Source organism: Ambystoma mexicanum, chromosome 9, assembly GCF_040938575.1.
Source record: "Ambystoma mexicanum isolate Mex_15411 chromosome 9, UKY_AmexF1_1, whole genome shotgun sequence".
In the NCBI taxonomy this organism is placed as follows: Eukaryota; Metazoa; Chordata; class Amphibia; order Caudata; family Ambystomatidae; genus Ambystoma; species Ambystoma mexicanum.
The window spans coordinates 308,557,566-308,581,616 of NC_090931.1; the positions used below are offsets into that span (position 1 = coordinate 308,557,566).

General features: G+C 46.4%; 1 protein-coding gene across 3 annotated transcripts in view; it reads right to left on the bottom strand.

Moving 5' to 3' along the window:
- The window catches only part of ATP2A3 (ATPase sarcoplasmic/endoplasmic reticulum Ca2+ transporting 3), a 680,492-nt gene that overhangs the window by 341,927 nt on the left and 314,514 nt on the right, over positions 1 to 24,051 (bottom strand). For all 3 annotated transcript variants that reach the window (XM_069614715.1, XM_069614714.1, XM_069614716.1), the window contains exon 4: positions 1,912 to 2,016. In XM_069614715.1, coding sequence (XP_069470816.1) covers positions 1,912 to 2,016 — 105 coding nt within the window. The remainder of the gene's footprint in view (positions 1 to 1,911; positions 2,017 to 24,051) is intronic.

The following is a 24,051-nucleotide window of genomic DNA, read 5'->3' on the forward strand; positions in this document are numbered from 1 at the left end:
CATTAACATTGTCAACATCTTATGGGACAGTGATGTCTTATACATATCTTTTATATAACTCTTTACAGATAGCTTTTATAGAGTTAACAGCGTAAGAGCAAAGACAGAGTTGGAGCTTAAAGTATACATTGTGACAACAGGCTGAATACAGCAGCCTGGTGATCCCGCTTTTCCAGTCCTGACAATTTAGCTGTTCATTGCTGCATGAAACTGCTTTCTTACAAAAGAGCATTTTGCTTGAAGGTTTGCAACTGTTTCACAAGTTTTCAGAAAGAGACATGGAACGTCTTGACATCTGCGACGTGTAGTGTTTTTAATGATTACTTCCTCTTCTAAAGTCTGCACGCTAAGCAACTCACATAGCAAGCATCGACTTGTCTGAGGGTTGTCCATCTCCAGGCCTCACGGGCCAGAAACATGTCAGATTTTCAAGATATCCCTCATTGATGATCATGAGATAAAGTTGCATACATGTAGAATCATTGGGGCTATGCCATGCACAGGATTCTAGTCCTATACGAGTTGATGACACATGGTCTTGAGCTGCAGAGAGCTTCTGCCAGAACTGGTATACGCAGCAATAGGGTAGCCGCGTCAAGGCTTCAAGCTAGAAGGAGTGCTTTGATGTACAGCTATAGCCTAGCACCAGCACACAGCAAACACCCTTAACAAAGCACATACACGCCTGCGTGGAGGCAACAGTAACTCCAGTCCTGCCTCCCAAAGCCACTGCAGCGGGAACCTCTGCTCTTCTAAGTCTGCCCCCACTAAACCAAAGCAAGCCCCCCACCTTGGTTCTTGCAGGATACACTAAGAGGCCATGCAAATATCAAAAGCTGCTCTATGCCACGTTACAGTAACATGTCACACCCTATAAGCGGACGGATAACCTACGATCTACACTGCAACCTTAAGGTTCTAAGAAGGTAACTGCATGAGGAATTAGTGGGACATCTATGAGGCCATCACTATGACTTCCTTTTCTGAACATCCAACTGCACTTCATTGTTGGCTAGGCATGTCAAATGAAGTCAGTCAAATCACAGGCCAATCGTGTAAGACATGAAGCCATGCCTTGCACATATGGGGAAATTGTGTTGCATTTGAGATTTTTACAGCAGAAGGCCCCTCAGATGTCACCGGTCTCCAAATCCGTTCTGGGTTTTCAGAATATCCTCAAAAACTACATTTGAAAACAATGACGCTAAGTGAGAGCTATTTACATAGCCACTGGTCTTCCTGAAAATCTGTTTCGTTCAGAGCTCTTGCGGACCTGCCTTGGGGGCTGAGGTGGTGCCTATCTCCATGCAGAATTCTTCAGCTGTTGGTAGAGGCGCAAGTCACAATTACAGAATGTGACTTGCAGGATCCAAAGCATGAACTTTTAACCAACCCTCAAGACGAAGTAGACTTAGGTTGTGAAGGTGCCTGGCCTTCAGTCAGATATTCAGCCGTTCCTGAATCCAACTTCCTAGTATCGACGAAACCCTGGTTAAGGCAGTGTCAGCCTGCGGTCTCCGGTTCCATGTCATTTCATCGCGGGATGTTTTTTTGCTGGGTTTTTTACCATGGATTTCTTTTCGAAAAAACTCTTTTTGGGGGGGGGTTACCCCTACAAAACCCCAATCCCCTTAAATTTTTTTTATATTCCTGTACTCCCACACCCAATGTATATAATTGTTTTAACCCCCCCAAAAAAATTTGATGGAGTTTTATTGGTGAAAAAATTGCAGTAAAAAACCCAGCGAAAAAACATCCCACGATGAAAGGACTTCGTACTGCGATCTCTGCCCACTTTCCTATAGAGTTTGATCGTTCATTTCCCTCATATGAACTGAGTCTAGAATGGATCTTTTTCCTAGTTGTCCCGCCTGTTCTGGGAGGAAAAACCAGATGGCTACTGGAACGCACCTGCCAGACCCCCACCACGGCGTTGAGGATCAGAATCATCATTATGACAATGGGCTCCACGAAAGCGGTCGCCGACTCCTCACCACCTTCGAACCAGGCAAGTATCTGTGTGAAAAAAAGAGGGCGTTAGGGCAAGAAAAGAACAAAGTATGAAAAGATGAGCAGAACAAGCAAGTGCTTCAAAACTATGCCCCACAAAGCATGCAATTATAGATTGCTTTTTCAGGAAAAAAGTCCTCTCGTATCAACTAATACTCAATCATCGTAGCGCTTAACATATGCAGATGAGTTTTCAAGGTGAGGAATTGTAGGGCTTGCTTGGTTGGTTGTACATGTTGTAAGTAAATAACTAAAGATGAAATAGTAATTGTAGTTTGCGCTTACCGTGTTTTCCTTGCTGCTATTTTAGCAGTTTGCATATTTGCGGTGGTGTTTTTACCTCGGACGTTTTCACGGCTTTTTAAAAAAAATAAAAAATACACATTTTGTGTGTTTGGGGTACTGGATGAGGGGGTCGGTAGCAGGGTTAGAATGCGGCTAGGGGAAACCCTCCTCATTAAAGAAAGTGCAGCAAAAACAGTTTCAGTGAAAACACTGCAGCAAATGTGCAAACGGCTAAAATAAACACCAGGAAAACACAGGAAACCGTATATTATATTTAAGCCTTATGTACCAAGAGAGGGGTCATGATCACAGGCAAATTACCTACCCTTCCAAGTTATTATGCAAGGTGAAGCAAAGGCCTGTAAGTTTAGTTTTAGTTTAGTTTATTCATTTGTATTGCGCACCAGACCCTAGGGTATGAGGGCGCATGAGCAGCAAGGTTATTGAAAGCTTGGTTACAGGTTGCTTATACTTTACATTACATAATTACGGTGTGACAATGAAGGAGCATGTGTACAGTTTGGCAGGAGATAAAGCAGTAAATATATTTAAAGAATTACTAATATATACAAATTTAATATTACAAATTTACAGATTTACTTAAAGCATGCAATGCGGAGAGCAGCCGTGTGGTATTAGAGATGTTAATGGTTCGTGTTCTTTAACCAATGGATGTAGTTGCGTCTAAAGAGTGAGTAGGATTGGGGGATTCTGAGCGATGGTGGTAAGGAGTTCCAGTGTTGAGGTGCTTTCACCTGGAAGCTGTTGCCACCCATTTTGGTGCGTTTAAACCTGGGGACAGTGAGCAGATTAGCATTGGGGGTTCTGGTGGGTCTGATGGGGGTGTGTTTGCATATTCTGTCTGCCAGATAGCGTGGGGCAGCGTTATTCAGGCATTTGTGGGTGAGTGAGGCTACTTTAAGCAGGATTTTGTCTGTTGTGCTGAGCCAGTTATGGGATTTCCTGATATTGGAAATGTGTTCTCTCCTGGGAATGTTGAGCGCTGCCCTAAGAGCATTGTTTTGTAACGTCTGAATTTTGTTGATGATTTGCTTGGTGACTCCTATGTAGAGGGCGTTACAATAGTCCAGTTTGGATAATACCAATGCTCTGGCTAGTGTAGTGCAACTCTGGGTGGAGAGGAAGGGTTTGGCTGCTCTTATAAGCTTACATGTGTAGGCTGTGGAGGATGCCATCGAGCTAACCTGTTTGTGGAAGGTTAGGGAGGAGTCGAGGTCTATTCCTGGAGTTTTTACTTCTTTGGAAACCTTGATTAGGTTCCCGTCTATGATGAAGTTGGCGTAGTTGTGGTCGAGTTTGGTTAGGTTGGAAGTGGAACCAAGGATGATGAGTTCAGTTTTGTCATCATTCAGGCATAGACTGTGCGAAGCCATCCATGCCTGGATGATGAGATACACCTTGTTCACCAAGGCCAAATCCTGGTTGTAATCTCCCGTCAGCGGGATGAGGATCTGTGTATCATCTGCGTAGTTAGTGTAGGTGATACCCAGGCCGTCTAGATCATCAAACAGGGGCTTTGTGAACACGTTGTACAGAGTGGGGGAGATGCACGAGCTCTGTGGGACTCCACACGTGATGGGGATGGGCTCGGCAGCGGCAGAGGCGGAGAAGACACGCATGGATCTGTTGTTGAGGAATGACTCAATCCAACTGATGGCTTCTTGTGAAAAGTGGGCAGCTGAGTCCAAATGATTACATAGGATTTTATGGTCAACTAGGTCAAACGCCGCGGAGAGGTCTAACAAGAGTAGTAATGCAGTTTTCCCGTTATCTCTAAGGGCGTCTATTTGGGCTTTCAGATCTATCAGGGCGGTTTCAGTTCCATGTTGGGGTCTGAAGCCTGATTGTCTTATTCCTAGAAGGTGGTTTGTTTCAAGATATTTTTGGATTTGTTGGTATGCGGTCTTGTCTAGTATCTTGAGCATGAATGGGACGGTGGTAATCGGTCTGTAGTTAGTCGGGATGGACGGGTCGAGGGAGGGTTTTTTGAGGAGAGGGAGGACCCAAGACTCTTTGAGGTTACTGGGGACTGTTCCTGAGGAAAAAGAGGCATTGATGAGTCTGGTGATGAATGGCGAGAGGTCTCTTGCCGCGTCTTTAATGATTTGTGGGGGGCAGAGGTCGCCTTTACAATTGGAGGGTTTAAGGCCAAGAATGATTTTTTCTACTTCGAGAGTAGAGACTTTGGACAAGCTGAAGCGAGCAGTGTTGGGTGTGTGGTGTGAGGGTGGAGGGCTTGAGTGGGCGTTGATGGGGTTGGAGAGTTTGGTGAGGAGTCCTTCTTGTTTTTAATTTTTGTTTGAAGGCCAGTGACTTTGTTATTTAGTGCATTTTGTACACTGGTGCACCATTGTTTGTTTTTAATGCAAGTATCTGGGATTGTTACCGGGGTTTCCAATTCTTTCAGGATAGTAAATAATTCTCTGGTGCTGGAATTGGATTGTGAGATTCTCTGGTTATAGGATTCTTGTTTGGCCGCTATGATTTCTTTTTTATAGTTGGCCGTTATTTTGTTAAGCAGTAGTTTGTTATGGTCTGTCGGAGACTGTCTCCAGACTTGTTCCAGTTTACGCTTTTCCAATCTGTGGGTTTTGAGATGGCTGGAGAACCATTGGTTGAGGTGCTTTTTTGGTTTGGATTTTCTAAGTTTCAATGGTGCAATGGCATCTAAGGCTATGCGCATGGTGTTGTTATAGCCTTCTACGAGGTCATAGGGATTAGAGTCTTGGAGTTGGCTAAGCGTAGGAAGAATGAGCGGGATCAATTTTTCCACTGTAATATTTTTTTTGCATCTCGTGGGGATGGCTGCGGCTAGTGCCATGTTGGTTATAGGTCTTGAGGCCTCGAGTGAGAAGGAGAGGAGATGGTGGTCAGTCCAGGATTGGAGAGTGTTATTAGTGATCGATATGGCACAGTTGTAGTCTGATATCCAGTCAGGGGTTCTCCCTTTGTTATGGGTGGGGCTGGTTACTTTTTGTGTGAAGCCTAGTTCAGACAAGGTGTTACTGATGCGAGTGGCTTGATTATCTTTGGGGTCTTTGTAGCCTAAATTGAAGTCTCCTAAGAGGAGGCATTGTGAGGAGTTTTTTAGGTTGTCGGTAAGGATGGCATTGAGGTCTTCCTCGAAAGATCCCAGGGGTCCAGGCGGTCTGTATAGTAAGTGAATGGATATAGTTTGGGGGTTGGCATTGGGTAGCTTGGCTGTAAGTGATTCACAGGATGGGAGGTGTGTAGCGGAGTTAAGTGTGATGTTAAGGTGGGTCTTGGCAATGATGGCCAAACCTCCGTCTTTAGCTTCAGTTCTGTCCGCTCGGATGATGGTGTAATCAGTGGGGATGGCTAGCGAAAGGGCTGGGCCTGCGGCTGCATGAAGCCAGGACTCTGTTATGGCTAAGAAGTCTAGATCTTCAGCTAAGATGAGATCAGCAATGTCCGTGGCATGGGCAATCATGGAGCGTGCATTGATGAGGGCACCTTTTATAGGTAGGGTATTGGTTTTGGCAGGGGTGGGGGTGGTTGCTGTGATGAGCGCTCTGTTAGTTGTAGTAGAGTTGACGGGTTTAGATTCGGGTTTTTTTAGCGTAAGGTTAGCGCAGGTGCTAATGGATGTACGGTTAGTGAGTTTGGATTGTGTGGAGTCCCTGGCTCTAGGCTCATGTATTTTGGGAAGGCTGGATCGTAATCTGGTCAGCCTGTCCGAAAAGCATGGGGGAGAGAGTGTAGGGTAAGCATGATTGTGGTGCTAGGCTCTGCGAGGGTGGGTGATGTGGGGCCTAGGCTGGTCAAGTTGAGGGGTGAGCTGGGCAGGCATGTGCAATTAATGATGTGGAGAATGATTCTCAGTAGTATAGAGTAAAGGCCCGGGAGGAACATTGTGTGAGGTGGGTAAAATGCAATGTGTGTCCTGTCTAGGATCAAAATCTGGCAGTGGGCGCATAAGTGTAGTCAGTGCAGCCTGCCTGGAATAGCATTTAATCCGATTAGCGCATGGTTGCAGATTGGCATCTGATTCAGATACAGGCATGCAAAGTGGCCCTTAGATTTAGAATAGCGCAGATGTGCAGGTTAGCAATTAGAATCAAAAATAGCAAGCGTTTGAAATTAGCACAGCAGCAGATCGGAGTAGCGCATGAGTTCAGAGTGGCACATAGATTCAGAATAGCGCCTGGATTGGGAATAACACCTAGGTTCAGAGTAGCACTTAGTTCAAAATAACACCTAGATTCAGCCCAGCACCTACATTCAGAATAGCACTTAGATTAAACGTGACATGAGTTTGGAGATTAAGTACAACATTGAGTTTAGAGGCTATGGAAATATGTTGCACGAGGACACATTGGGCTACAGGTCAACAGATCTAGAGGCAATTGGTAAGCAGATCAGGAGAACGAAGACAGATGGTCACAATGCAGTTAGAAGTGGCAACTAGAATTGCATTAGGGTAACAAAGCAGCAATGAGGCACAGTGCAGTTTTATTAACCACTAAATTCAGAAAAGCGATTGGGCAGATCAGCAGAGCAAAGGCAGAGAGTTTTATATATATAAATCAGAGAGTCATAAAGTAGTTAGGCACAGAACATTGTCATAGCATCTAGATTAGAAATGTTGTAATTGGGCTGTGAACCAGTCAAAATAGAATGTGGTCAGACACGATGAAGGAGGGTTTAAATAGGCACACGCGTGTGACTTTTGAAAGGATTTTGTCTTGCATTTAGGCATGGAGCGCTCAAGTCACCCTGAAGGGCATAGGGTGTCACGGATGGATGTTACCTTAGGAGGCTGGTGTTGGGAGGCCAGAGGGACTGGCAGGTGGCAGGAAACAGGCTGAGAACAGGCTCCAGCCTTAGTCTCGAGGGCCTTGGTCAGAGAGGGCCGGCTTCGCCTGCCGGCATCCAATGGCAGGAGATGTAGTACAGCTGGCCAATCAGGCAGGGCCAGGAGTGCTGCTGTGTGCCTGGTAAGGCACCAATTGGAATTTGCCTAGAGTGCGGCGGCCATCTTTGAAGGGGGTACCTCGTGTACCAAAAGCTATGATCAGGGCAAAAAAGTGCACTTCTCAGTGCAGGGCTGGTGCAGGGCCGCCTGGGCTCTTAGTGGGGTATCAAGGAGCACTTGTAAGGTGGGGGAAGGGTCAGTATCCCACATGCTCATGATCTCTCTCGAGGACTATAAGGCTATTAGCACATGAGATGTGCAACTAAAAAGGGGTGAAGGGTTTTAGGCTGCTGCTCAAGTCAGATATTTGAAATGAGGTCTATACCAGAGAACATAAATGGCATTCTTAGCATTTGGATTGGCCGAGAGGAGGTCTATAATATAATCCATGCGCTCATTGCATTTATTGGACAAGTAGGCGAACTCTTCAATCAGAAGCGCTGTACAGGAGGACAGGCAGTAATAGAGTGCATTGCAAGGCCTCTGCAGAGACCTTTAGATGTGGTTGCAATTTTGAGTAGGGGGTTACGATTGTGACAGAGTATATATTAAGTATCTAAGACATGCAGATACATACATTTCTGAGACTTGTGAGGGGTCAGAAATGTGAGGACGAAGGGTTTTCAAAAGATGCCATGTTATTAAACTCAAAAAGGTTTGATAAAGGTTTGATAAATGCCTCACTATCCCTACCCTAACGAGGATTTCCCTACCTATGAAATAAGCTAAAGAAAGCACTCTAACAAAAGAATTCTGTCCTTTACACTTGTACATACAACAAACTCAACAAGGTAATGCATAGCAATTCAGATAAAACAGAATGAACAGTTATCCTCACTATTGCTCCTTGTAACCTGGGTAATTCCCCCTTCCCCAGATTCAATCAGGATTTCAAGCAACAGTTCAAAAGAATAAGGAAATCATATCTTTCAATAAAGTTCTAATTAAGTTCCTTGTCTACTGGTAAATCTCTCATTTGGCTTAACCAACCGTTCAAAACGTTGAGCAAGTCATTTGTCTCTCCACTGGTAGCAGAAAGTATCTCACAATTCATTCTTAGCAACAAAAAGATATACTTCCACAGTGCATCAACGTCAACAAAACGACTTCTGTCACAATGATTCTACAACAGTTCACAATGAGTTCTTGCATTCTGCCACTTCTTAAACACTTTGAACTACACCACAGTACTTCAATGATTTCCACTTGGTCCAGTCACCTTCTAGGTCTGCACTACCAAGTCCCTTGCCCTGGTGTGTTCTCCTGCCAGAACTAATGCAACTACTAATACTAGCATAGGCACTTCTGTGGTATAGTTCTGCTTCGCACCATTTATAAAGTCTTTTGACTTTCCACAACGTTAGTTTTGACCACTTCTGAGAAAACATAAGACACATTGGTGCTGTTTGTTCCACACTTTTGATTGCCAAGTGTAATGCAGGTTATGCTCCTCTCCTCCTGAAAATCTTCTGTCAAACGGGCAGCCTTCCTGCTACTCTGTTTTTCCCACTCTTGCATTGACCAAATGCTGATAATGGTTTTGTCTTTTTCCTACTCTTCTTTGGCTTAGGCAACGCTTCTTTAAGTCAGTTCCCCCTATTGCTTCTTTCTCCCCCTGACAATACGGTCTACAAACAACTTGCTTCTTAATTGCCCTTTGGCAACGTTGGTTCTCCCTAACTAGATTTGTGGCAATAGTTATTTATATTGGCTTCTAGTATTATTGTCCTCTCGTGTTGTTGTGGGCAATTATTCTGACTTTCTAAAACACAATGACGCTTTTTTTGGCCTGTTCTCCAAGTTCTTATGTTGCCACTTTCTCCACATATTATCAGCTTGGTATTCAAAATAACTATCGTTCTGCTTCACATCAGTTTGATGTACAAAATGTTGATGTTTCTGCCACTTTGCGCTTTTTACATTAGTTTGGTTTTCAAAATACCCAGATCTGGCCAGCGGGTGGTTACAGAGCACTCCGGACTCACAGCGCACAAGTGAACTCACTGTCCGTTCGCTTTGCTGCATTTGGGTTGTCTGCTTCTTCTGCTCCGGGCTGCATGGAAAACTGCTTTGCTGTTTCCCCCGACCCGCGTTGGTCACACATGGAGCGTTCCTTGCTCCAAAGGCTCTCTGGTGATCGCCTGCCACCAGAGTCTGCCTTGTTGTGGGTAAAGTGCCCCAACTTCCCACTGCACTAGCTCTGCAACCATGATTTTCAGGGGGAAAGCCTTTACAATTAACGCTTCCCACTGCATGACCTCTGCAAACAAGGTCTTTGAAGAAAGAGAGCCTCTCATAACTGGCATCCATACTGCAAACTATGGCAGCTCCAGCGTCTATACGCTCCTTCAGCTGCAAATACAATGTGGAGTCACTGCATTCAATCCACCTTCCACTACTGCTCTTCTCTATGGCTTGCACCTGAGGGGGCCTTTTATGCCTCTCAGTAGGCCTCAGGTGTGGACAGTGGCATTGCAGGACTCAAATTTAGGAGGGGCACAGAGGGGGCCAAAGACAAAAGTAGGGGGGGCACAGACAAAAGTTGGGGGGCACCTATGAAAGGTAATATGTGACGTCACACAAGCACTCCTGCAGAGGCTTTTGTGCACACCAATTAGCCATACCCCACTGTACCACCCATCAGAATGTAGGCACGAAACCATTCAGTGACTAATAGCCCATCATTAGCACTTTCATGGACTACATTCTGATGGGAGGGGCTGCTAGCTGCTCGATCACTGCTTGCTTTGAGACAAAAGGAGACATTTGCATCAGTGAGTGTCATAAATAACACCACGAACAGAGAACACAGTCACTGCTCGCCTTAAGTAAGGGGGGCACAAGGGGCACAGCATGTCATAGGGGGGGCACCGGCCCCTCAGGTTCCCCCCTAGTGACGCCACTGGGCATGGGTCATTAACCCTATTAACCTGCAACTTGCAGTCCCATGCCTCTGCATCCCTCTTCTTCGTCCCAGTACTGTTGACTTCGTGGGACTTGAAGTCGCCTATGTTCAACTTGCTCCTTTTAAAGGGAGAATTGTTTCCAAATTTGTTTTGATCCTTAATCATTTTTTTAAAAGGAGCATTAAAAGGTTTTACTTAATGGTTTTGCTCTCTAGGGAAATTAGAAAGTTCAGAATCTAATATGTTACTACTTAAAGATTCATCTTTAACATTCCCCTGTTGAATATGGGAGCTTTCCTCTCTACAATGGTGCATAACTTTGGGGGGGGGATACTTAGTCTCAATACAGGATTGGTTAGACACGTTTTTACCGCCATCACGATAATTAGATTTGGGAAAGAACAGCTCCCTGTGACAGCAAGCCATTACATATTCGGGCATTACTGACTCTTCGTCCTCTGAGGAAGATAAATACTGTGCATCTTCCAACAGAGTCCTCCCGTTCCCTCTGGGACCTTCTTCTCCCAGGTGATCGATCCTCCTAACAACGGATAAATTATAAATTATACCCGACGCCCCTCCTCCGAAATTTCAGATCACTTTCGTCATGTGTACTTAAAAGATGACACACTCCAAGCTGCCTAGAAAGTATTTGTTAAACAGGGTTGCTCTCTTGCATTGGTGCAAATGAAATACTCATGATGACATCAGCAAAGGGTGTGTTCTGTGTGGTAGTAAATGGGATTTAAAATCAGTCATCCTTTCAAGACTGTGCACTCAGGAGACTTCTTGATCGCGTTTCATGTAAGAACCACGATTAGAACCCTGGTGTGTGCTCTTAGCCAATCAGTTTGCAGGAACGGAGGGGGAATCTAGCAAGAAACCTCACGGACATTGCTCAGCTGTACTGCCATCTTTTCCCCCTGTTCTGCCACCCTCGCTGCCTTGTCTGCTCTCTTAGCGTAATGCAGTGCCCTCAGGTGGCCGAGGGCTGGTGGTGGCTGCACATCTCCTAGTCAGACCCACCTTTAATCTTCAGGGACCCTCCCTCCAGGTCCCTCCTGCTGGCATGGGTGCTAATGTTTGATTTTCGCTACGGGGACAGACATATTTCCCACACTTAGGGAAACAAGGGAATAGATCCCTTCCCAGTTCAAAACACATTTTGCATCAAGAATAGGAAAAAAGGCCTTTGAATGTACAGGCCGATCTAAACATATAACATTTGAGCAACCGTCGGCTACCATGCTGAGCCGTCTCAGCAGAAATCTGCTTTGGAATCCCCTACTTCCCCCTACTATTCAACCAACAAGCATGTTGGCCAGCCTCTCCAAATAACCCCCCACCCCCGACCCCCCCACCCAAGACCCCGAATCATTGCTCTGGTGGTCTAATTGATGATATGGCCTTCGAACACCCCCCCACCCAAGACCCCAAATCATTGCTCAGGTGGTCTAATTGATGATATGGCCTTCAAACTTTGAAGTGAGGCGCACGTGTACGTTTTCCAAAGTGCATGCTAACACTTCACTAAGCCTATACCCTGCAGGACAGGAGCCAGAAGCCCTGTCCTGCCCAGTAATGTAGATAAATAAGCACGCCACTCGAGGCCAGATTTTTTTTGTTTTCGTTTTGATTGGCAATCCTGCTGCCGTTGTTCAAGGATGACACGGGCAACTGCCCCCTCTGCCCCCCGATGTACTCGACGCCTATGTTTGCCATGGCTGCTGGTTTCCTCACACGGCACCGCCATTAGCACGTCTCCCTGCTGCGTAGCGTACGTGCCACTGGAATGCTTCCGGTTTCCCCTTCATCGCAATGCACCTGGCTCCCGCCGGATGCTAATGCGGCGCTTCTAACTGTCACCTCAAGTTAGCGGCCCGGCCCGCCAGGATTGCATTATTGCCTCAGTATTAGTTTTTTTTAAAGACAATAGCTTTCGGGTTACTTTTGTAAAATAAGATGCAAAGTGGATGATAACGATGAGCACCTGCGCAGAAGCATCAGGTCAGAGCTCCACGGTTCGAAGGACATGTGATTCATTCAGTCGGCATCCTAACTTCGAGTATCATAAATGTCTAAACAAGATGGTACCTGAACATTTGGAAGCCGATTGATCATGTTTGCCCTTTACCAGCGTGCTGTGCGGCGGCCGCAAGTTGTGGCTGCACCGTGATTCACAAAGAAGCACATATGCGGCCTAATTGGAGATGCCACCAATTGCATCCATAAACATCTATAATTTACAAAAAGCGTGAATCTCCAGACCCTAGAACAGGGCTCTCTGCAACTTATGGCTCTCCAACATACCTGCCGACATTTGAAAATCAAAATTCCTGAGATTGATGCCCCGCCCACAGCCACACAAGACTCCGCCCATTTGCACTCGGCTCCGCCACACGCCCCGCCCACCTGTCAGTGGAATGCCCTTTTATATCGAATCCTGCACTTTGGGCAGCTATTTGAAAAGTACTGCACTGTTGTGAAGAGAACGTTTGCCACGGCTCTGTATTAGGGAAATTAACTATTATCTAGAACAGCTTAAAGATTGCCAACTGAAACACGAGTGGGCAAAATAAAGCATGCCAATTTCTTCACACGTTCTACTTCTATCACCTCGTAAAAAGAACACCAAAATTCCTGAGATTCCAGGGTCTTTCCTGGAGACCCGGAGAAATGGTTTTAATTCCTGAGTCTCCAGGAAAAATCTGGAGGTTGGGCAGGTATGCTCTCCAATTGTTTTGGACACAACTCTCCTGATCCCTCATCATTTACTCTGCTGGCTAGGGCTGATGGGGATTGTAGTCCAAAACCTCTAGCGAGCCAAAGGTTTCAGAACAAGCTGGCGAGGGAGTAAAAATGAACCTTTTCACAAGCAAATGCTGTCAAACTATAAGAAAAGTGTACCAGTTTAGAGATTTAAAAAAATAAAAAGCTAATCTTGTTCAAGCAGATTTGCCCATGTTTCAAATTTGACTTCTGCAACGTTGAAACGGAAGTAAGCTGCTATTAGCTTTGCAAATCACCTCACACGATATCTGCCCCTTGGACACATCCACTTTGCATATGGAAAGCAGGTTTATATGGATGTACTTCCCATTTTGGCACAAGTGATTGTGTGTGTGGCTGGAAGCAAATCGCCCTTTTGAAGTATCCGTGAATTGGGTGAAATTTGTGCCCACGGCATTTCATGCATTTGCGAGGCTGCATATCCACTTCTGCCATACAAACGGTTTTATGACTCGGGCCCTTGGACTATGGCAGATGTCTAGTATTGCAGGCATGCATACCAATTATCAATTACCAATAAGCCTAGTGGCATCAGGAGGGCAATAGCAAAAATAAAGAGTGTTTAATAACCATGGCGAAAGCAGGGTTGTCCAACTGCAGGCCTTGAGGGCTGGAATCCTGATGGGTTTTCAAGATATCCCTCATTAATATTCATGAGGGAAAATGTGCATATATTTAGAATCATTGTATGCAAATTTATCTGATGAATATTAATGAGGGTTATCCCGAAAACGCAACATGTGTCTGGCCCTCGAGGCCTAGGGTTGGACAACACTGAGCTAAAGGGTAAACAGAAACCAGCAGACTTCATTTCCTGGCAAATACCAGATCATAAGGATTATTGTGATGTACAAGTGGGTAAAATTGTGGCACGGATTATTACAGTGCTTAGAAGCCATAGGAATTTGGCTTGAAGCTTTTACCATTACTAATTGTAAGTCTACTAGATGACTGCCTGTTACTAAGGACACCCTGCTACAGTCCTGGGATTTGCTTTTACTGTCTATTTTATTCAATTGAAGTGACCCAAGAACACAACTCCCACAACACACAAATGATGAAGAAATTAAGGCCAGGGCTGGAGAATGGTGTGTTCAAAGGTGTGTTCAGTGGTGGTTACTTTAGGATGGAGCCAATGAGCACCCTGATGAAATTAACCATAAGGGTCAGTTTGAATGCTGGCGAACACATGTCGTGACAATAGAGGCTGGTCATTGAGGAAAAATAGCCTTTTTACAAGTTGTGATACTAAACGGGTTGCTGGGGAAATTTGGTACGGTGGTGAGAGATCATTGCAAGCCCTCAGTGTTAGTCAGAGTCACACCCCAAAATTGTGAAGTCAATCCTTGATGGGAAATAGCAGGAGTCCAGAGCAGGCTGCATTGGAACAGTCCACCTCTGATACAATAGTAGAGTGAGCAAACACCGCTAGCTGTGAAATTGAAGATCTGCAGATCAAGTTGGTTTTATCTACATTGTGCATAAGTTTATTGTCCAAAATCATGTAATTAACAATGCAATGCTCCAAACATCCAAGAGAACAAAGTATGAACGTATGGGGTTCTCGAAAGTCATGAATACAGCATTTCAAAAAAAAAAAAGTCAAGAAGATGGTACAAACAATGCTCACAATGTTTTTATTTGCGGATAGTACAAGAATTTGGTCTCCCGATGTAACATTGCTTGAATAGGTGGATCAGAAGGCGACCTCATAATCCAAAATGGACACTACACTGTCCATAGAGCAAGTTGGATGATGTAGATCACATTACAAAGTGGCTATTATGGAGTCTTTGAACACGCATCGAAACCAACGTTGCATTCTATGGACATTAGAGCGTGCATCCAAGATGCGTAATCAAGTAGTGGCTTATAGCAAAGAATACATTTCAGAGAGCACCTGCTGGCCACAAGGATTATCTCTGGGGCATGGCGACAGATCCTGGACAGGTGAACTTTGCTTTTGGAAATACATGGACCCATCAATGACCTCTGTGCTAGCCTTTCTCTAGCCCAGGCTAAACGTAGCAGTTATTCCCCAACATATATTGTACGTTTGTCCAATTCCCCTTAACCCCGGAGTCGTCAGCTCAGTGCAGGACTCGAGAGCTGCACTGGGTGCATAACGGAAAAGGATTAGTGAGGATAGAGCATTGCTTGTGGTAGCTTGGATCTGTAACCATGCAAGCTTGGATCACTAAGCATGGAAACTTGGATCTCCAACCATGGAAGCTTGGATCTCTAACCATGGACGCTTGGAACTCTAAGCTGACACCGGAGTCTTGTGTGCACCATGAGCCATGCTGGAGACGCTCGAGAAGCCTGTTGTCAGTAACCATGAGGTGATGCTTTGTGTAGGGGGTGGACGCAAGTTTACGCACTGAGCTTAGGCACTAAATCTCGCAAAGAAGAATGTATTTAAAAAAATATACATTTTAGAGTGAAAATATACTTTTATTCACCTGAAAAATCCCTCCCATTGGGAGTGAGCTTACTCTTTTAGCCCCTACAAAAATTATTTTACTACCCATTTCTAAACATGGGATGTAAAATACTCTAACTTCAAAACTTTATCTGGAGACCTGATGCCAGCCATCAGCTTGAACAACTTCCTTTGCAGCACTCATACAGTGGCGTGGTACGCTAGACAGGGGCCCCTCTCTTGCAGACAAATGGGGACACATAGGTTTTTGTGGACGCCCATTAACTCATATGTTGCTTACTGAATGTGGTGGTGCTACAGACCAGCACAGTAAGTTCTTAATTAGCTTTTATATGACACAAAATTATTCCTAAAACCCAAGAGGTGATGGCTGGAAGGTTTAGAATTCATCTTAAACCTCTGCCATTGCTCTGGGCAACCCGCCAGGCCATCGTTGTTTGCCTGCCAAGCCATTAGAGAAAGGGGAAACACTATATGCAAATCAGGATTGTTCGCACCCAAAGGGGGCAGTCCAGCCCGAGCTGCTTGGTCACATCCCTTCTGTACGAGACCACAAGTGACCCCAGACATGTCTCAGCCTTGTTGGGCATCATCAGTGAAGAGTAGCTTGGGTCTCTAGGTCCAGCAGGGAAAACTATTCCTTTCATTTTATAAAAACAACACTCAATTAGGGAAAGTGAGGGACCCTCGTACTACTTTAACAGAAATGTTGAATTATTTTGTACCCAGTTTTTCCAATTAAAAGGAGCAAGACATTAACCAAATAAATGTCACGTGTTTTCAACACTGAAAGTGTCAAAAAAGCCCCTGTTGTGAATGGGGTAACTTGGCCCCTTTGCCAGTTTCCCAAAAAGGCAAACTCGCCAATGTAGAAGCAGAGGCGAGGGGGAACAAGCAGGTATTCCTTACTACTCCCGCAGGTTTTGATTTGTATTGGATGTGCAGCAGCTAAAGGCTATCAGGTGCAACCCAGGAAGCAGGGTCTTCCTCTGGTGAACAGGGAGCCGACACACTGTTTGCTGCAAATGTTACCTGCACATGAGATGCAACATTCCCATACACACCGAGTTAATGTTAAACTGGTGTGCTTGTATGGCACCAGTTGGCCGCATGGGAGTCAAACGTAGCTCTTGGTAGAAGCTGGCGTGCACCTCACCAAGCTCTTCTAGACTATGATCAGGTGCTAAACAGCCCCAGCCATTAGCAATGTCAACCTCTATACAGTGTGTGCTGCAGCTGGTCTTGCCATTACTATGCACTGCTACTTTAATTGCCCCTCATGGATCCACTTGTGACTATTTACAGGAAAGATAACATCCTTGAGGGTCCTCCTAAACGAAGCCTTGTATCTTTTTCCCACTGGGTGTCTCCTGTTCCTGCATTCAGCCAGAGCAGTGGCCATACGAGCCACGGCTACTTACAGTTTGTGTCTTCGTGGGTGTGTTTGCTAAGGGCTGGTGGGGTTGTATGTGCATCTCCCTACCTGCAGCTTTTATCCTCTATTGTACTCTATCCATATTTTTATTTTTTATCTGAATTTGTGTTTATTGCTGGTCCTACCCAGAGTGCCTCGGAGCGCCTTAGCTGGTTCAACGTTTGAAAAGGTGGGAGTTGAAAAAAGACGTTACAAAATGTTTCCAGGAAAGAATAGGAAGATTCGGATAGACAAGCGATAGCAGTGGAGGAGGCAAGGGTTATGTGTTGGGAAAAAGGTAGGTTTTGAGGCTCTTTCTGAAAATAGTGATGGAGGCTGCCTTGCGTGTGTGAATAGGCGGGGGGAGGGGGGGAATCCATGCCCTGGGTGCCCAGCGGGTAAATGCTTGTTTTTGCATGCATGTGAGTCTACAGAGTGGAATGTGTAGAAGAAACCATATAGCTTTTTGTAGCATTCCACATTTTATTCCATCAACTAAAAGTCATTGGGAACAGAAAATCACAAACAGAAAATCGGTAAAAAAAAATCTAAAAATCTAAAAATCAGAGTCTCGGTCAGAAACATATTTCGAACCTAACTTTCTAACCTGAACATTTCTCAACCCACAGCCTCATTTTAAAACCTTACATTAAAACCTTACATGCCTCCAAAATTCAACCGATGTGTGCCACGCTGCAGGTGGAGTGCTATCCTACATGGAGGAGTGCGACACCCAGTGGTTCGTTAGACTTTTTCTGTACACCAGTTTTTGAACCACCATGTCACAGTAGGTTTTTTTTAACTTTTTTAAGTAAATATTGGTATTTCATGCTGCAAAACCCACCTTTGAATGCCCTGCATGGTTTCTACTGGGCACAGTTGTGGCAGAAGAGTTTTGGCCTTCACATTCCTTCATAGCTAGTCCGGTGTGAAGAACAAGGGAACTTTACAATGACTATCAAACACTACCATGATGGCCTGGAAACCAGTATGAAGATGTAACTGGAAGTTCCTCTGTCAAATTTTGATGGATATCCAAAGGTTCCAAGGACGAGTAGGAAACCATCTGCAACAGGCCAACAGGAATCTGTAACATGGTGGATCTGGCCCTGTACAGTATGCAGGAATATGTAATCTGTAACACAGTAGACCTGGCCTGTGCATTATGCAGGAATCTGTATCACGGGGATCTGGCCCTGCACAGTATGCAGGAATCTGTAACATGGTGGACGTGGCACTGTACAGTATGCAGGAATCTGTAACACGGTTACCTGGCCCTGTACAGTATGCCAGAATCTGTAGTACAGTGGACCTGGCCCGGTACAGTATGCAGGAATCTGTAACACAGTAGACCTGGCCCGGAACAGTATGCAGGAATCTGTAACATGGTAGACCTGGCCTGGTGCAGCATGCAGGAATCTGTAACATGGTAGGCCTGGCCCTGTACAGTATGCAGGAATCTGTAACATGGTAGACCTGGCCCTGTACAATGTGCAGGAATCTGTAACATGGTAGGCCTGGCCCTGTACAGTATGCAGGATTCTGTAACACGGTGGACCTGGCCCTGCACAGTATGCAGGAATCTGTAACACAGTGGACCTGGCCCCGTACAGTATGCAGGAATCTGTAAAATGGTTGACCTGGCCCTGTACAGTATGCAGGAATCTAACATGGTAGACCTGCCTCTGTACAGTATGCAGGAATCTGTAACACAGTAGAGCTGGCCCTGCACAGTATGCAGGAATCTGTAAAATGGTAGACCTGGCCCTGCACAGCATGCAGGAATTTGCAACACGGTGGACCTGGCCCTGTACTGTATGCAAACATGGTAGGCCTGGCCCTGTACAGTATGCAGCATTCTGTAACAAGGTGGACCTGGCCCTGCACAGTATGCAGGAATCTGTAACACAGTGGACCTGGCCCTGTACAGTATGCAGGAATCTGTAACACGGTGGACCTGGCCCTGTGCAGTATGCAGGAATCTGTAAAATGGTAGACCTGGCCCTGTACAGTATGCAGGAATCTAACATGGTAGACCTGCCTCTGTACAGTATGCAGGAATCTGTAACACAGTGGACCTGGCCCTGTACAGTATGCAGGAATCTGTAACACAGTGGACCTGGCCCTGTACAGCATGCATGAATATGTAACATAGTAGACCTTGCCCGGTACAGTATGCAGGAATCTGTAACATAGTAGACCTGGCCCTGTACAGAATGCAGGAATCTGTAACACGGTAGACCTGACCAGGTACAGTATGCAGGAATCTGTAACACGGTAGAGCTGGCCCTGCAGAGTATGCAGGAATCTGTAACATGGTAGACCTGGCCCTGCACAGTATGCAGGAATCTGCAACACGGTGGACCTGGCCCTGTACAGTAGGCATGAATCTGCAACACGGTGGACCCGGCCATGTACAGTATGCAGGAATCTGTAACACAGTAGACCTGGCCCTGTACAGTATGCCAGAATCTGTAGAACAGTGGACCTGGCCTGGTACATTATGCAGGAATCTGTAACACAGTAGACCTGGCCCGGTACAGTATGCAGGAATCTGTAACATGGTAGACCTAGCCCGGTACAGCATGCAGGAATCTGTAACATGGTAGGCCTGGCCCTGTACAGTATGTAGGAATCTGTAACACGGTACACCTGGCCCGGTACAGAATGCAGGAATCTGTAACACGGTACACCTGGCCATGTACAGTATGCAAGAATCTGTAACACGGTAGATCTGGCTCTGTACAGTATGCAGGAATCTAACACAGTAGACCTGGCCCTGTACAGTATGCAGGAATCTGTATCACGGGGGATCTGGCCCTGTACAGTATGCAGGAATCTGTAACATGGTAGACCTGGCGCTGTACAGTATTATGGAACCTGTAACACGGTAGACCTGGCCCTGTACAGTGTGCAGGAATCTGTATCACGGAGGATCTGGCCCTGCACAGTATGCAGGAATCTGTAACACGGTGGACCTGGCCCTGTACATTATGCAGGAATCTGTAACATAGTAGACCTGGCCCTGTACAGAATGCAGGAATCTGTAACACGGTAGTTGAAGAGAGTTATTGTTGAAGAGAGTTGATGGTGGAGGAATTTCCAATGGAGGCTGGTAGAGTGGGTCAGGGAGAGGGTTGATGCAATGCTTGATTGATGGCCCGGTACAGTATGCAGGAATCTGTAACATGGTAGGCCTGGCCCGGTACAGTAGGCAGGAATCTGTAACATGGTAGACCTGGCCGGTACAGTATGCAAGAATCTTTAACATGGTAGGCCTGGCCCTGTACAGTATGCAGGAATCTAACACAGTAGACCTGGCAGGTACAGTATGCAAGAATCTTTAACATGGTAGGCCTAGCCCTGTACAGTATGCAGGAATCTAACACAGTAGACCTGGCCCGGTACATTATGCAGGAATCTGTAACATGGAAGACCTGGCCATGTACAGTATGCAGGAATCTAACATGGTGGACCTGCCTCTGTACAGTATGCAAGAATCTGTAACACGGTGGACCTGGCCATGTACAGTATGCAGAAATCAGTAACACAGTGGACCTGGCCCTGTACAGCATGCAGGAATCTGTAACATAGTAGACCTGGCCCTGTACAGAATGCAGGAATCTGTAGCACGGTAGACCTGGCCAGGTACAGTATGCAGGAATCTGTAACACGGTAGACCTGGCCCGGTACAGTATGCAGGAATCTGTAACACGGTAGACCTGGCCCGGTAGAGCATGCAGGAATCTGTAACATGGTAGGCCTGGCCCGGTACAGTATGCAGGAATCTGTAACATGGTAGGCCTGGCCGGTACAGTATGCAAGAATCTTTAACATCGTAGGCCTGGCCCTGTACAGTATGCAGGAATCTAACACAGTAGACCTTGCCCGGTACAGTATGCAGGCATCTGTAACATGGTAGACCTGGCCCGGTACAGTATGCAGGAATCTGTAACATGGTAGACCTGGCGCTGTACAGTATGCAGGAATCTAACATGGTAGACCTGCCTCTGTACAGTATGCATGAATCTGTAACACGGTGGACCTGGCCCTGTACAGTATGCAGAAATCAGTAACACAGTGGACCTGGCCCTGTACAGCATGCATGAATATGTAACATAGTAGACCTTGCCCGGTACAGTATGCAGGAATCTGTAACATAGTAGACCTGGCCCTGTACAGAATGCAGGAATCTGTAACACGGTAGACCTGGCCAGGTACAGTATGCAGGAATCTGTAACACGGTAGAGCTGGCCCTGCACAGTATGCAGGAATCTGTAACATGGTAGACCTGGCCCGGTAGAGCATGCAGGAATCTGTAACATGGTAGACCTGGCCGGTACAGTATGCAAGAATCTTTAACATGGTAGGCCTGGCCCGGTACAGTATGCAGGAATCTGTAACACAGTAGACCTGGCCCGGTAGAGCATGCAGGAATCTGTAACATGGTAGGCCTGGCCCGGTACAGTATGCAGGAATCTGTAACATGGTAGACCTGGCCGGTACAGTATGCAAGAATCTTTAACATGGTAGGCCTGGCCCTGTACAGTATGCAGGAATCTAACACAGTAGACCTGGCCCGGTACAGTATGCAGGAATCTGTAACATGGTAGACCTGGCCCGGTACAGTATGCAGGAATCTGTAACATGGTAGACCTGGCGCTGTACAGTATGCAGGAATCTAACATGGTAGACCTGCCTCTGTACAGTATGCAGGAATCTGTAACACAGTGGACCTGGCCCTGTACAGCATGCATGAATATGTAACATAGTAGACCTTGCCCGGTACAGTATGCAGGAATCTGTAACATAGTAGACCTGGCCCTGTACAGAATGCAGGAATCTGTAACACGGTAGACCTGGCCAGGTACAGTATGCAGGAATCTGTAACACGGTAGAGCTGGCCCTGCACAGTATGCAGGAATCTGTAACATGGTAGACCTGGCCCTGCACAGTATGCAGGAATCTGCAACACGGTGGACCTGGCCCTGTACAGTATGCATGAATCTGCAACACGGTGGACCCGGCCCTGTACAGTATGCAGGAATCTGTAACATGGTAGACCTGGCCCGATACAGCATGCAGGAATCTGTAACATGGTAGGGCTGGCCCTGTACAGTATGCAGGAATCTGTAACACGGTAGACCTGGCCCGGTACAGCATGCAGGAATCTGTAACATGGTAGGGCTGGCCCTGTACAGCATGCAGGAATCTGTAACATAGTAGACCTGGCCCTGTACAGAATGCAGGAATCTGTATCACGGTAGACCTGGCCAGGTACAGTATGCAGGAATCTGTAACACGGTAGACCTGGCCCGGTACAGTATGCAGGAATCTGTAACACGGTAGACCTGGCCCTGTACAGTATGCCAGAATCTGTAGCACAGTGGACCTCGCCCGGTACAGTATGCAGGAATCTGTAACACGGTAGACCTGGCCCGGTACAGTATGCAGGAATCTGTAACACGGTAGACCTGGCCCGGTAGAGCATGCAGGAATCTGTAACATGGTAGGACTGGCCCGGTACAGTATGCAGGAATCTGTAAGATGGTAGACCTGGCAGGTACAGTAATCAAGAATCTGTAACATGGTAGGCCTGGCCCTAGGAATCTAACACAGTAGACCTGGCCCGGTACAGTATGCAGGAATCTGTAACACGGTAGACCTGGCCCAGTACAGTATGCAGGAATCTGTAACATGGTAGACCTGGCCCTGTACAGTATGCAGGAATCTGTAACACGGTAGGCCTGGCCCTGTAGAGTATGCAGGAATCTGTAACATGGTGGACCGTGCCCTGCACAGTATGCAGGAATCTGAAACACAGTAGACCTGGCCCTGTACAGTATGCAGGAATCTGTAACACGGTGGACCTGGCCCTGTACAGTATGCAGGAATCTGTAAAATGGTAGAACTGCCTCTGTACAGTATGCAGCAATCTGTAACACGGTGGACCTGGCCCTGTACAGTATGCAGGAATCTGTAAAATGGTAGACCTGCCTCTGTACAGTATGCAGGAATCTGTAACACGGTGGACCTGGCCCTGTACAGTATGCCGGAATTTGTAACACAGTGGACCTTGCCCTGTACAGCATGCATGAATATGTAACATAGTAGACTTGGCCCAGTACAGTATGCAGGAATCTGTAACACGGTGGACCTGGCCCTGCACAGTATGCAGGAATCTGTAACACAGTAGACCTGGCCCTGTACAGTATGCAGGAATATTTAACACGGTAGGCCTGGCCCTGTACAGTATGCAGGAATCTGTAACATGGTAGACCTGGCCCTGTACAGTATGCAGGAATCTGTAACATGGTAGACCTGGCCCTGCACAGTATGCAGGAATCTGTAGCACAGTAGACCTGGCCCTGCACAGTATGCAAGAATCTGTAACACAGTAGACCTGGCCCTGTACGGTATGCAGGAATCTGTAATACAGTAGACCTGGTCCTGTACAGTATGCAGGAATCTGTAACATGGTAGGCCTGGCCCTGTACAGTATTATGGAACCTGTAACACGGTAGACCTGGCCTGTACAGCATGCATGAATATGTAACATAGTAGACCTTGCCCTGTACAGTATGCAGGAATCTGTAACACGGTAGACCTGGCCCGGTACTGTATGCAGGAATCTGTAACATGGTAGGCCTGGCCCGGTACAGTATGCAAGAATCTGTAACACAGTAGCCCTGTCCCTGTACAGTATGCAGGAATCTTTAACACGGTAGGACTGGCCCTGTAAAGTATGCAGGAACCTGTAACATGGTAGACCTGGCCCTGTACAGTATGCAGGAATCTATCATGGTGGACCTGCCCTGCACAGTATGCAGGAATCTGTAGCACAGTAGACCTGGCCCTGCACAGTATGCAAGAATCTGTAACACAGTAGACCTGGCCCTGTACAGTATGCAGGAATCTGTAATACAGTAGACCTGGTCCTGTACAGTATGCAGGAATCTGTAACATGGTAGGCCTGGCCCTGCACAGTATGCAGGAATCTGTAACACAGTAGACCTGGTCCTGTACAGTATGCAGGAATCGGTAACATGGTAGGCCTGGCCCTGTACAGTATTATGGAACCTGTAACACGGTAGACCTGGCCTGTGCAGCATGCATGAATATGTAACATAATAGACCTTGCCCTGTACAGTATGCAGGAATCTGTAACACGGTAGACCTGGCCCGGTACAGTATGCAGGAATCTATCATGGTGGACCTGGCCCTGCACAGTATGCAGAAATATGTA